The sequence below is a fragment of the Amphiprion ocellaris genome, chromosome 10 (assembly GCF_022539595.1).
Source record: "Amphiprion ocellaris isolate individual 3 ecotype Okinawa chromosome 10, ASM2253959v1, whole genome shotgun sequence".
Taxonomy (NCBI): Eukaryota; Metazoa; Chordata; class Actinopteri; family Pomacentridae; genus Amphiprion; species Amphiprion ocellaris.
Genome location: NC_072775.1, coordinates 15,469,218 through 15,485,587, shown reverse-complemented (window position 1 = coordinate 15,485,587; position 16,370 = coordinate 15,469,218). Strand labels below are relative to the sequence as shown.

The 16,370-nt window shown below is 40.4% G+C and overlaps 1 protein-coding gene across 30 annotated transcripts in view; it reads left to right on the top strand.

Annotated features, from left to right (window-relative positions):
- mbnl1 (muscleblind-like splicing regulator 1) overlaps positions 1-16,153 on the top strand; it is a 52,819-nt gene extending 36,666 nt beyond the window's left edge. For 10 of the 30 annotated variants that reach the window (XM_055014108.1, XM_055014111.1, XM_055014109.1 and 7 more), the window contains 10 exons: positions 4,231-4,446; positions 4,632-4,856; positions 6,147-6,386; positions 7,445-7,498; positions 8,730-8,883; positions 9,821-9,856; positions 10,639-10,730; positions 11,588-11,632; positions 12,412-12,483; positions 12,654-16,153. In XM_055014108.1, coding sequence (XP_054870083.1) covers positions 4,231-4,446; positions 4,632-4,856; positions 6,147-6,386; positions 7,445-7,498; positions 8,730-8,883; positions 9,821-9,856; positions 10,639-10,730; positions 11,588-11,632; positions 12,412-12,468 — 1,119 coding nt within the window. In that variant the 3' untranslated portion in view covers positions 12,469-12,483; positions 12,654-16,153. The remainder of the gene's footprint in view (positions 1-4,230; positions 4,447-4,631; positions 4,857-6,146; positions 6,387-7,444; positions 7,499-8,729; positions 8,884-9,820; positions 9,857-10,638; positions 10,731-11,587; positions 11,633-12,411; positions 12,484-12,653) is intronic. The other 20 variants (XM_035954312.2, XM_055014115.1, XM_035954316.2 and 17 more) reach the window with 20 other exon arrangements.
- The last annotated feature ends 217 nt before the right edge of the window (positions 16,154-16,370 follow it).

Below are 16,370 nucleotides of genomic sequence, written 5' to 3'. Positions count from 1 at the left end.
AACAACATAATAATTTATTGTATTTGAAAACAAACTGAGCTTTGTAGTGGCTCAGTGTTATCAGTAATTGTCTTTAAAACAATTGCTATTACACTTATTGAATTAAGCTATTAGATTAACTTATTATTGTAATCCCTCACACATAACTTTGTTATTGAAAGTAATGATGAATGATGGTTTTTTTTCCATCTGTGTATCTATGTTGCACTATAGTTTAAACCACTTATCAATTAACTTTAGTCATTTTACAATTTGCACATTTTAGTACATAGTTATTTGAGTCAACTAACACTTGTATAATTGAAGATAAAAAGAATTTAATTTTTTGAATTGTGGTCCTTGACTATGAGACGTATAGTCAAGGTTTATAGTTTTAAAGTGAGCCTTTGCTGTAATGTTTGAGGTAACTGCTCAGAAAAACATTTCTTTATCTGCTGAAGTGGAGGAAACATACTTGAAACACACTTTAGATGATGAAGACAAATATGTAGCTGCCTTCTGCTTATCAACCTACACTGGCACTGGGGAATCAGCTAATGGTGCGGATGAATCACTTGAAGCTGCTCATTTCGTTGTTGTCATCATTGCTGGCATGAGCACAGAGCAGTGACAAAACTGTTTATTCACTCATCATACTCTCATATTTGTCTGGATTTTTGTCACTTTGCTAACTTTCAGCAGGGCTCTATAGCACTTCCAGTATTTTATCTGCATTATTACCATTAAAACTTGTCGGTGATAGAATTCTCTATTCAGTTTGGAATCCCTCAGTGGGGTCAAAAGAGCCGGTCAGCAATTACAAAATGTTAGAGATGATATCTATCATTCATCTCCAGTGAGAATTAGCTTTTTTGCATGATTTTAACAGCACAGACATAAAATAAAAGCCAGAACACGGGGCAGATAGTGGTGGTGCAGTCCTCTGAAGCTAGTTGTTGCTGTGGCTTTGCGTAGTTTCTGTATCTGCCAGCGTTCAGGCCAATTCCAGGAATGACTGTGTATCAGAGCAGGCTGCTCTGTTGCCGTGGACACCATCTGTAGCTGCTCCTCAAGGCCGCTGATGTCACAATAACAGACACAAACATGATGTGAGGGGCGACGTCTTCCTCTCCTCTCCGTCTGCGTCTCTGTTTCTGCCCCTGCTGCCTGCATGCGACGACCCCCACTAATCACTTCTTCTGCAACTTCTAAAATTTCCCTGACGCAGCCCAGCTCTCACTATAGAACCAGAACTCTGTCTCACTCTCCTCGCGCAGCCTGATGTTTCCTCTTCTGGGAACTGATTTTTTATTCAAAATGGCTGCCAGCATTGGTTGATGGCGTTGTCTTCGGATGATTCAGCTGGAAGCAAATTTAGTTTGCTGAAGTCAAAGCAGCGTGTTTCTTTTTCAGACATTCGTCCTTTTTAACACATGCACATACATATACATGACTGCATTAGTGATTCTAGCAGTCGATGGTTGGGGTCATGTAGGGTGAAGGCAACATGATCTTTTATGCCTCAACAACCAGCCCCCCCCCCCTCTGCACACACACTCACGTAACACACACACACACACACACACACTCTCCCTCCCCTCAGTGGATGTGGTTGTCACTCTCTGGATGAGTGCTATGAGAAATCTGCTTTCAACTCCTCTTTTTTCAAAGGCGTACACAACTGTTGCTCCCCTCGGACGCACACATCTCAGCGTTCTCGGTGTCAGAATTCAACTGAGTGCCAGCTCACCTCATGTACACCTGGTCAATGTGCAATTTGGTCTGTTTTGTGTAGATATATATATGAGAGCAATCATAGCAGTAGTAATAGATTAGCTATAGACTCTTTGTAGAGATGATAAAAAAATTAAACAGAAAAAGGAAAGAGGAGTGTATAATCATTGAAAGTTTCAGTTGAGTTTTGCTACCCTGCAGCTGTCCTGTATGAGCAGCTATTTTATTTATTGCATTACTTGGATTCGCTGAAGGTTTATCACATACACTGTGAGTGGTTATTGATCCAGGGATGCCATTTTTGTGGCTGTACCTTTTTGTGTGTGTTTTTTTTTTTGCAAAAGCCTTACACTTCGCTTTATGTACTCCGTCACTGATGTTCGACCAACATTTTCAGCACATTTAGAAAATTGAAAATCTCAACAAGTGAATGCAGTAAATCCTAACTAGAATTTAAAGGACAAACTGATGTCGTGAAATACACAGTAGTATCCTTCATCAGTTAGCTTTTCCTCAAAGATTTTATATAAAGATGGACCACTGACAAGCTTCTTATCCATGTGCTCCATTCTGTTATTTAGGCATTCGAGGAGATTACGGGCAAAGAGAATAACAGAGGTGTGGCTGTAACCTTAGTCCATGCATTATGTATTGCTATTTGTAACACAATCTGTAATTATGTTAAAAGAGAGATGCATTGAGAACTTGAGATAGCAACTTCAGACAAGTGGACAAAACAAAATATCTTAAAAAGGCCCCCCTGCCATTTAAGTGCCCCTCTCCCTGATCCTTATCTCACCCTCGTTCCTTCGCACCTGTCTGCTGCTCCAGTGTCAGTGAAAGTGAAGGAGGTGGAGGAGTGGAATGAAGTCGTGACAGAGTATAGAGATGAATCCCGGGGGGGTCAGCTCTGTCAGCGAGGGAAAGTACAGACTGCCACAGTGAGATCAGCTGTGCCACAGGGCTGAAAGTAAATACACGTCTTTCCTAAACGGTGGACGTGTTTGTGTGTGTGCGCTCATATGTTAGCGTGACATGTATCCGCCACCTGTTGCATGAACATGACCTCGACGTCCATGCATTAACGTGTGCGCGTTCTGACCTGCGCCAGAATGTGCATGAGTGCGCGTCAGACTTCTTCCTCGACTACTCCGCTTCAGACAGAAGGTATAATTGGAGGCTCGCAACAAGCATCAGAAAGGCATCCCTGTCTTAGATAATTATTCAGAGGCTTTGAGGCGTGACCTCCAGATGACTGCTCATACAATATAGACAGATCATATGAGTGGACAGTATTTTTAGCGTCCACTAGACACGTAGCTTAGCTGAATGTCTGGAGAGAAGCACCACGGTATCAGCCATGACCTCCTGAGGCTGGTGCACACATACACACATGTCCCAGCTGGGGCCGACAGAAATAGCAAGCTGTTAACAATTAGTGACAGACTCAGCCCAGACCTAATGTGAATTTGAGTGTCTGACATTGAGCCAGCTATAAACAAGGTAGCAAGCTTTCATTGGGAATATAATGCCTGTCTTTTAGAACACACGTCATCCAATCCAGATGGATAGTTTGATAATATAATGTTGCATGTAATGAAGGTTGAGGAACATGCTTGTCTTTTTCCATATTCACATGGGACAGATATGTTTACCGTGTTTGCTGTCTTATTTTTGGAGTATTAGCATTCTAGCATTTAAGCAGAAAGTAACATTGAGACTGCCATTACTTTTGCAAGTATTTGGTCATGAAAGCAAAAAAGTGGAGATATAGAAATCTTAGCCAGGTATAGGTGCTAAAAGAGCCAGAGGATCACCTTCAATCATCTTTAGACAAAAAGACCAAATTTTGTAGCAATCTGTCCAATTATGCTTGAGACATTTTGTGTAGTAGTTGAGTGTAACTGTCATACTGGTGCATTGCAATCCATAGAGCCATGACACTAAGAAAACCTAAAACACAATAAACCTCATTTTCACCCAGTTATTGATACAAAGTCAGTGAAGTTGTTTTCCAAGATAATCCCACCAGAACTTTATCCTGGTTGTTTTAGCACTTACCTAAATGAACTGTGTGGATGCCATATTTCAATCAATCAATCAGTCAGTCTATCAAAATTTATTTATATAGCCCTTTACAACGGCCCAAAGGGCGACCAAAGTGTTTTACAGTGAAAACAAGAGAATAACTCAAGACAATACAGTAACTAGAAACAGAGACAGCAGTAAAATACACAATAAAACTATAAAAATAAACAGCAATACAACACCACTGAAATATACATCCAAAGGTTAGTACATAAAAACCGAAATAAAATGCCACCATGCCGCTATGTATTAAAAGCCATTTTAAACAGAAAGGTTTTGCGTTTTCATTTAAAATGACCTAGGTCAGTGATGGTGTACATAAAGGGCTATATAAATAAACTTTGATATTTCTAACATGAATGCAGCCCAACCTATCACGTTATTGTGATTCTGACGTCAAACACTATCACTTCTTTCTACCCCTCTCAGGGCCGCTGTTCTAGGGAGAACTGCAAGTATCTGCACCCTCCACCACATCTAAAGACCCAGCTGGAGATCAATGGCAGAAACAATCTGATCCAGCAGAAGAATATGGCCATGCTGGCCCAGCAGATGCAGCTTGCCAATGCCATGATGCCCAGCACACAGCTACCACCAATGGTGAGAGGACACACACGTATGAACACACCACAGCAACTGCCCATGGTGAGATCGCATATATGTAAAAGCTCACACATATCTAGCTTCTTTACTGTCTGCCAGGCATTTCCAGTCTTTTGAGTCCCCTTTCCGTCAGTCTCCCTCTTTGTCCACGTGGAAAACTTATAGTTTGCGCATACATTTTGTCTACAGTCTTTTATTTTCCCTGCCTTTATTTTGTTTTGCTCCAGCCCATGTTCTCGGTGACACCAGGCCTGGCCACCAACGCCAGCGCAGCAGCAGCAGCTGCAGCAGCGGCCTTTAATCCCTACTTAAGCCCTGTGTCACCAGGCCTGATGCCTCCGGAGATCCTGCCCAGCACCCCTGTCCTCATGGCCTCGAGCCCCGCCGTCAGCCAAGTCCCCAACGCTGCTGCTGCTGCAGCCCAGAAGCTGCTGAGAACAGACAGACTCGAGGTAACAGACAGACTGACAGACACAACCTGTTTTTCTCACCTTTTTGTTTTGTGGCGAGAATGAATCATGTAGAATGGAATCTACCCACTCCTCTCAAAATGCTCCAAACTCTAATAAGCTCGTCTTCATGATGTGTCTTTTGTTAGTCGGAGTGCAGTCGACCATGATGATAATGAGCCTGTAAACAAGACGAGTGTCGTTAACAAGTAGTTTAACGAGCATAAGAATAATGGAACTCTTATTCGTCTTGCATAAACAGCTTCTGAAACTGAACTGTAATATTTATGGCAAGAGCAATTATGCAAAGCAGAATTTCATCACTTCATGACATCAAGCATATTCTAAGACCTGTTTGGTAATTAAGAGTTGTTTACATTTTTTGATGTTTGTTTCTGGTATCTGCTGTGTCTAGTTACACACAGTTTGTGTTTTCATCCAATACGAATCCCAAAATGTCATGAGTCAAGTACGAGAGCTGAATGTGAATGTGTTAAATGTTTATTTAAGTGGAGAAAGTATGAACAGTACTAATGATAGTATGCAAAACAAAGGAGCACATCTTTGTAAGTCACTTTACACTGTAACCAGTGTTGAAATCTAGAAACCTCCACCAAAATTATACTCTGTTGTTGCTGTACTTAAAATATGTGCAATGTCTCAGTTTCATTTTTTTCACTTTGGATTTTTTTTATGTTTGTCTACAAACTATACAAACTATACTGTAGAAGGACTTTTCTCTAAATCACATGAGGACCAGTAAAACATAAAATATGAAGTCAACTGACTTAATTGTGTTTACGGTGCACATGTATCCATTTTAACCATACATTACTGACACACTATTTTAAAAGAAGGTGCTGCCCTCTGGTGTCTCCCTAGTAGACTTTAAAAGTGTCTGAGACTCACACACTAACACATCAGAGTTGTTCAAACAGAAGATTTTCCTATTTATTAAAAAGTTGAAGTTTCAACATAGTCTGGACCTTCCTGAATTTATTAAATAAACGGACTAACAGTCCTACTTAGACAGTAACTACACTATATACATGTTACATCTAAATAGATGGGTTTGATGTGAAGGGACGTTGCACAGAGAAAGGCTCAACAGAAACTGAGGTGATTTGCACAGAAAGAGGAACATTGTCTTTTAAACCATGTTGCTGTGGGAAAGTATGATGGGTTCATACATGATATATATGGCAAAAATTCACAAAGCATGAATGTTTTATACATTTAGTTATTAGGTTTGCTGAATTAGGTTCTCGTTAACACTCTCCTCCCTGTTCCTAGGTGTGTCGGGAGTATCAGAGGGGCAACTGCTCTCGGGGAGAGAACGACTGTCGCTTTGCTCACCCCGCAGACAGCACTATGATCGACACCAATGACAACACGGTCACTGTATGCATGGACTACATCAAGGGTCGGTGCTCCCGGGAAAAGTGCAAGTACTTCCACCCACCAGCGCATCTGCAGGCCAAAATTAAGGCTGCCCAGCACCAGGTGAACCAGGCCACAGCCGCCGCGGCCATGGTGAGCAGTCTGTACAAGTGTGGTCACACTCATTCACACCCACACAACAAAGCTGAGGAACAATTAGGAGAAAGTTTAAATTCTCATTAGAGCTAGCTACTATAAATTATATGTTCTGTGTCTCATACTCGCGTTCATGTTTGAACTTGTCTCACCTTCTTAGTTGGTATTATGTAGCTTTTTCAGTCCTGCTTTTGCCAGGTCAACCTTTAAAGGGCTGCATGTTGGTTTGGGTAAAATCTGCTCAGTACTGGATGATAGGAAGAAGGATCAGACAATAAAACAATTAACCCTTATTATTCTCACGTGGAGCCGTTTTCTTCCTAATGCGACAACAGGGTTGTCTTGTTCCTTGTTCGTCTCATCCCAGACCACAAGCAAGAGAGTCCAGTTCCTCTCTCTTTCTCTCTGGTGGCCTGGCCCTATTTGTGACTCCATTGTTTCTGTTGCTTCCTATCTATAACTTCTCTTCCTCTTGACATTATTTAAAAGGATTCATTGTGCTTTCAGTCCTGTCTTACAGTAACAGCACCTGTGAATAATAGTACAGCCACACTTGTCTATTGATCAAAGTGTTTTCTACATGCTGTTACTGACGTAGTGAAACAAAGAGCTTGGGGTGAATCATTGCAATGTGAACCTGACTATGATGTGCACAGTGAAATGGAAAACCTGTGAATTGTACTTCCATGTAATTTTTTTTTTTGGGTCCAATTACGGAGACTTACTTGAAGTAAAATTGAATAATTTTCTCATGGCTATATTCATCCATCTTTGTGTGACAGTAACTAATGTAGATTGGTAGTTATCATTTATTATTGATGATCATTTAACTGTTGAGCAGTAGAGCTAGTGTCCACACTGTGCATGCCTTAGTCCTGTTATCCCCTTGTATATTGCATTCCAATGATTTGTTTTTTTATTTGTTTTTGTTTTTTCTCACCTATACCCAAACTGCACTGCTGCCCCCATGATGCACCTCTGCTTGCTGGTTTATGTTAATGCGCTTGAACCCCATTGGCCCATTGCCATCATGTGCTCGCTGCCTGCTAATTAAGACTCAGTCGGCTGTCAAATCACTGAAGCGACCCCTCGACGCAACCTTTGACCTGGTACTATGACCTTTCACCTTTTAGCTTGGCATGTGGCTTTGTTGTAGAGCAATGTTTTAACCAAAGATACCTAGCTTTTTTGTTGTCGTTGTCTGAGTGCAATGTCTGTTTTTTCCTCCTGTTGATCTGTCATTATTGCCTGTGATAAAATGATTGTGGCTTTACGGGGGTTTAGGTTGCATCCAACGCCAAATAACTTCTTTCTTCATGTAGAAATCACCTCAAACACGAATTCAAATGTGGAATTTGTGACAAGGAGCCACAATCAATTCATCACCTGTAGCCTAAATAACAAAAGTCAGCGAGGGCTAGGGAATAGAGCTTCTATAATGGTGGCATGGCTTCAGTCTTACGTCCAAGTCAGTGGTCAGTGTTGTGAAGCAGCTCAATCAAATGTGTGCATGTCTGTGTTGCTAGTGCATGTCAGATGGATAAGGGTGGGGCTAAGAGGAAAAGTCTTTAGAACCATACAGGAGTGATCCCACCATAACAGATTACAACAGTTCAAATGATAGTTCACTCCATCATCAAATCTTCTCACAGATATTCAGACCTCAAGAATGGCCTCATGTCAAGATAAAATCTTCATACAAAGTGTTTCTGGAGTAAATATCGAAAATCAGCTTCTGACTCATGTGCCTTGGCCTTAGACCATTTTTGACACTTGTCTGAGAGTGAACCATCACTTAAACATGGCTTACACAGTTTTATCATGGAGCTAGCAGTGCAGCTTCCCTTTCTCTGTGCTTCCTACCTGTTCCACCTCTTGTTAGCAGCCTTATTGTTTCAATAGTTAATGCTTGCTTATGTTGCATTCAGTCAGCCTAGGAGTACAAAGTTAATAATCCAATATAATGAATATATGAATGCTTGTTAGCTAGTAGCTCCAGTAGGCACCATGCTCCTGCTTGTGTAGTACTTGTGTCAGACTGCTGCTTGCTTGCTACTGATGATATGGTGATATTATTGTACACACAAGGATGTTGTGAAACTGTTCCTCTGATGTCCTCTAACGTATGTACCTTTTTTGTTTTCTTTCCCGTTTTTGCCTCTGTCCACACACCCTCTCTTTCTCTGTTCCACGCACCTCTCTCTCTCTCTCTCTCTCTCTCTCTCTCTCTCTCTCTCTCTCTCTCTCTCTCTCTCTCTCTCTCTCTCTCTCTCTCTCTCTCTTTCTATCTCTGCTTTTTTATTTTCTTTCTCACTGACCTCCCTCCATCTGGATGGGCAGGGCATCGCCCCTAGTGTCATGGCTCCCCTGCCAAAGCGGGCAGCCCTGGAGAAGGCCAACGGGGCCTCTGCCGTGTTTAACACCGGCATGCTCCAGTATCAACAGGCCCTGGCCAGCATGCAGTTTCAGCAGCAGGCTGCTTTCCTCCCATCAGGTATGGCTCCCAAAGCAGTCGCCACGAGTGCTCTTACCACCCAGAGGATGCCTGGATCAGTCTAACCTGGCTCCTGCTTGGCTGGGGTTGGGCAGAGTGGTAGATTGCAGTACAGAGCAGTTTGGTTGTGGACTGTTTATCAGCATTATTTTTTTCTTCAGGTAGAGGAAAATTCCAAAGATAGTAAAAAAACAACTCTAGATTTCATTGTAGGTCAGCAAGGATTGCACGTGTGTATTTCAGTGTACTTTACAAACTAGGAACGCTTCAAAATTTTGCTTTATGCTTTGTATGGCATTGCATGGCCACTAGGTATTAAGAATGGGTTAGAATGTCTACCTGCCTACTAATTGCCTTAAGATAGAACCAAACAGCTATCTGCACCTCTAAGTAGATGCAGACCAAGAGAGATAAGCATGATTGTTAACAACAAAATGAGATAAGAATTGTATACTAGTTTTTTAGATTCAAATTTCTCCATGTGATCACTCATATTTTGCTCACTGAGGCTTTGGCTTTGGCCGGGATGAATGGGGTGGATGGGTTGGTTAATGAGTCTCAGCTTGGTAAGAAACAGCAGGCTGAAGAGTCTGGCTTCTGCACACATCTTCTGTTCCTCTCACTTCTGTCTACAGTGTATATAATGTTTAATACTCGATAGTTGCAGTCATAACCCTGCTGTCACTCTTGGTGTATTACACATTCATATGCATCACACTTGAGACAAGAGTTTAGATTTAGAGCCTCATTTGATTAACAGATTGCCTTATGATGAGTTCCCCACTTCGCCTTTTCCAATCACTGATGTCTGTGTCCAAGAGATATTAACCTTTTTTCCCACGTTATCTCTCCCTTCACTCTAACGAACCTTGTGATGGGCTGTTTTGATTTCTCTTCCCTATCCAATCCACTTCCTGTTGCACTGCATGATGGGCAGGCTCAATATTGTGCATGACACCTGCAGCCAGCGTTGGTAGGTTCCAGCTTTCCTTCTTCAGTTATTTGTAACCTTCATGTCTGTGAGTCGCAGGTCATAAAGCTATTCACTGAATTTTACTGTGTTTTTGTAGGTGATTTGTAATTTCGGTGACCTGAGAGTCCTTGTTTAGGTGTTACACAAAATACCTTTTATGATATGAAATATAAACAAGAGTCCACATAAGGAAGGACAAACATTGTGACATTTAAATGTTGTTTTTTACATGTATGTGTTATTTTAATAGTATCAGTTTAACTGATCCATATTTTGTTAATCTGTCTCCTACTGTATATTGCTTGACCACTCTCGTTCACATGCTCGTTCTAAACATGGCTTTTGGCTGGTCTAAACTGACACCTATTGAAACCCTTTAAAAACATTTAAAAAAACTGAGGGAGTTCAATTATAATGTTCCCATTTATCTCCTCTGCCATACATACTCCATCCTTAAACCTTATGAGTCCTGTTTGTGAAACCTTTCAAAGTCGGCTCTCATCTGTTGTTTAGAGACAAAGTACAGTGCTAGCCATTCAACTTCTATTAATACACACAAATATGGAAGTAAGTCAGCGGTGCCACGGCTACACTGTGTCACATCAAGTTCTCCAAACACGAGATTGCTGTGAGTGTTGGCAGATGGACAAAAGGGAACCAGTTAACTGGAATTCCTCTCTGACTCCCTCTCTCTCCTTCTCCTTCCCTCATTTGCCTGGTGTGTATGTGGCTCCACTGCTCCTCTGTGTATTTTTGCTTACATGATTTTCCCTCCAAAAAAGTTCCCATGATGCACGGTGGTACTCCAGCCACTGTGTCTGCAGCCACCACATCTGCCACAAGCGTTCCCTTCGCAACTGCCTCCACCAATCAGGTTTGCACCTCTACCGCCTCAGTCTCTCTCTTTCTCTCTCTCTTTCTTCCTCTCTCTCTCTCCCTCTCTCTCTCTCTCTCTCTTGCTCTCTCTCTCTCTCTCTCTCTCTCCCTCTCTCTTTCTCTCCCTCTCTCTCTCTCCCTCTCTCTCTCTCTCTCTCCCTCTCTTTCTCTCTCTCTCTCTCTCTCTCTCTCTCTCCCTCTCTCTTTCTCTCCCTCTCTCTCCCTCTCTCTCTCCCTCTCTCTCTCTCTCTCCCTCTCTCTCTCTCGCTCTCTCTCTCTCTCCCTCTCTCTCTCTTGCTCTCTCTCTCCCTCTCTCTCTCTCTCTCTCTCCCTCTCTTTCTTCCTCTCTCTCTCCCTCTCTCTTTCTTCCTCTCTCTCTCCCTCTCTCTCTCTCTCTCTCTCTCCCTCTCTCTTTCTCTCCCTCTCTCTCTCTCGCTCTCTCCCTCTCTCTCTCTCTCTCTCTCTCTCTCTCTCTCTCTCTCTCCCTCTCTCTCTCTCTCTCTCTCTCTCTCTCTCTCTCTCCCTCTCTCTCTCTTGCTCTCTCTATCTATCTCTCCCTCATCTCTGTCTTTCAATGCACATGGACAATTTGGGAAAGCTTGTGTCTTACAGCAAGGGGTGGGTTGGGTAAAAGGCGGTACTCCCTCTTGTTGGCCTACACTAGAGTCCAACATGTAGTCTTGTGTACACATTCCATACTGTGACGAGTTTAAAACATACACATCCATTTTAACTATAATCACAACAGTCAAACTCTTCTTAGATTATCTATCTGTCTTTCTGGAGAAACATACTGTATTGCATTTAATGTCTGTCCTCGTTGTAACCTCGATTTTTGTCCTTTCCCATTTTGAGGACTCTTCCTTATCAAAGTTGACTACCAACGAATACATGCAATTGGTATGTATGAGGTAGTTGTTTTTTTTTTACAATTTTAGAGCCATTTGCACAGCTTGTGCAACAATCGCTATCTGTGCCCTTTGGTGCTTGGCTTTTTTTTTTTTTTTTTTTTTTTTTGCTGCTGCTTCCAACGCGTAAAGCAAAGCTTTACCATGTTCCTTGTGTTTAAAAAAATGGACATAATCATTATTAAAGTCAGAAAAGTTCTCAAAGCAGTCTGTAAAAAGATCTGCGACATTTTGATTTCAGTTCTGCTGAAGGCAATTTGTAAGCAGCTGGACACATTGCACAATTTTGTTTTACCAGAGAATAGATTTCTAAGAACTAGAATGAGTCATCATGTTAGCATTCCTCATCCTGAACTAGTTTTCTTTATTTTATTGAGGTGTGCAGGTCAACAACATGGAGGACTTAGGTTTGCATGGGGGAAGCCACCTTACTGACAGTTTCCCATCTGCCCCCTCATCTCTCCCTTCCTTTTAAACCTCCTCTTCCCTCCCTGCTACCCAGAAGTGTCTGTTAAGTCTCATGTCCGTCTTATGTATGACAGCTCTGAATCAAGTGTGCCTCAACTGTAGCCAAAATGCTTTTTCTATCTTGTCATCTTTGTCCATTTCCAGCAATGAAGTCATCTATAAAAGTGAGAAAAGTGGTTAAAATGTGTTGATCTGTGTTTTTCTTCTTCTTCTTTTTTTTTTTTTTTTGGTCAGCCAACGTTCACTTTGTGCGTTTTTGGTTTGGAATGCTTCGTTTGATCTCCGTCTCTTTTCTATCCCCAGATTCCAATAATATCTGCAGATCATCTGAGTAGTCACAAGTACTTGACTCAAATGTAGTTCCTCTCAAAAACAGTGAGTTCCCATTTCAACCCTCACATTGTCTGTGTTCATTACAAATTATTTTTTGTGTTTTGTGTGACTCATGTAAATTTCAAAATTTCCTTGATTTTGAAAGAATCTAGAGTACCACTTAAAACCTTAGCATCAGCTTATTTTTCAGTGAAATCTGTCGTCTGTTACAGATCAAATGAATGTGTGCTGGCACCGTCCAAGCCAAAAGAGTTCAGCCTTTATGTACATAACCTTCAGAATGTCAAGCAATGGGACAAGGAGGGTCTGCCATCTCTTACCCGGTCCACAACGATGGTCTCATCACACGTGTAAACAACAAGGGTACAACACATGATCTGTGCCATCTTCCCACATATCAATATCAAGAAGAATTTGCTGTCAAAATCGACATCCAACTGGGAGAAGAGGATATCTTGGTGCCAGGGTCAGTGTGTCTGTCCCTCAGTGGAAAACGTTCACTTTATACCTCTGTGTCGGATTAAATCATAGCACTCAGTTTGTTCTAATTATTATCATTACTGCATGCACAGAAGGTCAAGAGCGTTGTTACATGAGACATCAAGTGCTGGTACGTTAGCAGACCAAGATCTTTCTTTCCTTTATTTTTATTTTTTTTTATTTGTTCTGCTTTAATTTTTAATTAATAGCCATATTTCATAGTTTACAAGTGAAACGTAAACATGCACCTTGAATTTGAACTGAAATCTGAAAAGGCACAATGATTTTAACAGGAATTTTATTCGCCAAAAGAATTAGGCATGTACAGTATTGTGTTTTTACGGCTACTAGTGAAACTAGATGTTGAAATGAGGGTCTTGGACATATGAATGTTCTGGGTAAACCAACATACCTGTGTACCTTGAAAGCACAGCCAGGCTAGCTTTTCTCACCTTGTCATGTGCCATCAAGGCCATACAGCTAAAACCAGAGTGTTATCTCAGCAGTGTTATTTGTTTACCGAAGGTAAAAAGTTTTGTATGGCTCTTTTTTTGTATTATTTTTGTTTTCAGAAATCTCAATTATGAGTGTTTTTTTTAACTCTTTTTTTTTTTTTTCAAATTAATCAATTTTAGAAGTGGGGCTCTTGCCAAATTTTGTTTGGTGTTTGATGTTTTGTTTTTGTTTCAAATCAAAAACGGAGGGTTTTTCTAAAGTTTGTCATACCTCTTTTCATAGACTAGTGTTGTTTTTTTTTGTTTGTTGGGATTAAGTTGTTGATCAAGTCCATTGACTCTAAAGCCTGGTGAAGTAGAGGGTGTAGCTTCAATTGACGTTGTGTTACCTTGGTCCCCCCTCTTTTAAAGAGGAGCAGCTCTGAACCTGTCTCCAAGAAGCACTGTTGAGCCGTGTGTTGATGGGAATTTTAGAGAACAGACCCAAAGGTCTATTAGGTCATTTAAACCACATGTGCACTTGGATGATTGCTTGTCTGATCACCCTGTTTTAGTTTCACAACTCATCCTGAGTAAATTTTCATTTTTGAGGAAATGCAACTTGTTATGCTTTGCTTGTATTTGAAGCAAAACGTGAAGGTTTTCATCCACTTGTAGATCTGACTATGGAAACCAAAGCACAGTTTTTCTCTCAATGGGTTACAGAAACATCTCTCAAGAGGCTTAAACAATTAAGGAAATGTGTTTATCACATTTCACAAATCTTTCATTCATGTGTCCATTTTATGATCACTTCCCTTTTTCGTTTTCACAGAAGTGTGTAGTGTGTCTTTACCGATTGTAATGTACCTAACAAAGCCTTAGATTACAATTAATGGGTCTGTGCCCAATCAAATGTACTTTCAATCACCATGCAGGTAAAGAACACCAATGATGTTTTATAGTTCTCTCACATGCCGCTTATGATCTTTTATTTTGTTCTTTCTCTCTGTAAAAGTAACAATTACTCTCTTAAATTTCATTGAACTTATGTGTTATGTACTACTTAAGGATTTGAATCTATTTGAGGTATGTAGTTTTAGATTTTTCCTTTTATTTGCCTTACTATATATTACTTGACAACATTGATATAGCCGTTATAGATGTTGAGGTAGTATGACATTCATAACTTTTTCAAACCATATAAATGATAATGTGTTAGTTTTAAATATTCACTTCATTCATATAGCTGGATGTCTTTTTCAGTTGATGTTACATAGTCAGTTAATTTTGTTGTTTTTTGATACAAGGAATGAGATCAATTAATTTGCTGCCACCGCAGCATCTCTGAGTCGGCGAAAAACTGTTTTAACCAACTTAAAATTTTCCTTGTAACATGTCAACATCATGTTTGAAAATACTATATTGTACTGAAATATAGATTGTCCATGTTTTAGAGTAAAAATTATTTTCTACTGTATCCATTTCAAAGAGATATGTACTTTTGTTTGAATATTTCTTAAGTTTGCCCTGAATGTCAGGCCAAAACGAGCAGTGAGATTGACGGGTGTTTGGATGTTTGGTAGATAGTGAGATTAAGGAGTGAGAAAGCAACGATTCCTCCACTCTGGAGGAGTCCGAAATGCTGCAGATAATGAGTTCTAACCTAAGGGACGAAGGTTGACTTTTTGCACTTCTGTATATAGTCAAATGAACAGAGAAAAAAATGTGTATCATATTGAGATATTATTTTGAATAAAAAAAAGATCTATAATTATAAGGAATTTTGTTAGATTAATTTAAATTCTTAAATTAGAAGACCAGCTAAAAAAAAATTGCTTGCAAAGAAGGGCACTAGTTTCTTGGCCAATGCATTCAGAGAAAGCTATGCGCTTTTTGTCTTATTTTGTAAGTGGCTAGTATTTCCAGGGAATGTTGTAGGGGAGTAGATATCCCCATGTCATGCTAACTCCACCCCTCTTGTAGGATGACATATCCAGTAATGTCCATATATCACTTTGTTGGTCATGCAGTATTGCTGCTCCCATGGTACAGTTGATACATGACAAATTTGTATTCTATTATAGTTTGATTTGACTGCATGTAAAAGTACAAACATGTAAACAAAAGAAACTGCATAGATATGTAAGGAAAGACAACACCTTCAGACTACAGAAGACACAATGTTTGTTTTGTTTTTTTCAAATTATTCATACCATAGGTAACATCCGCAGTGGGGAGAAATAATACTTTAAAAACAAGTCATCTTACTCTTGTGTGATGAAATATTTTCTGAGGAAAAACATGTTATTTAAAGAATGATAAAATATTAGCACTCATCCACCCCAGATACGTTCTCATAGCCATATAATTACAGTCGACACTGACTCACGAGCATTTGTTCTGCTATCATAGCTGTGCACTCAGCAGGTGAAGGCTCATCACACCAAATGCGTATTTGGCAAATTAGTCTTTTGAAATGAATGTAACAGTTGCCGTCAACATGAGGCTGCTTTGTATAGTCGCTACACAACCAAAGCACCATTTTCTCCAAACCAGACGTTCAGTGTTCTGGCTGGAACCAAGGTCTCTCTTCCCTGCTGGGCGCACATGAACGCTTTGACTGCTTTTTACTTGTAAGTGCACCCACCAATTATGTATTTGCTAACAGTTGCCACACAATAATGTACTATTCTGTCTTCAGATTTGTTGATGCACATTTTATTGTTGCCATAATTGACTCTTGCTGTATGGATGAAAAAAATCTGAATAAAAAAAATATTTGATTTGCTCATGCATGTTGTGCCTCTGTGTGTGTTGGATGTGGGTCAGGGGAACAGATGAGGCACTTATTTTGGCCCTGATTTTCTGTCAGGAGGAGAATGTTTAGGATGATGTAGTCATAATTGTTTCTGATCATCATCATCTCAAGGGCTCAGTGCCATAAAGACTAATTCTGGAGCAGCTCCGTGGAGAGAGGAAGCTTACATTGATTGTGCTCTGGGCTTTTTTTAA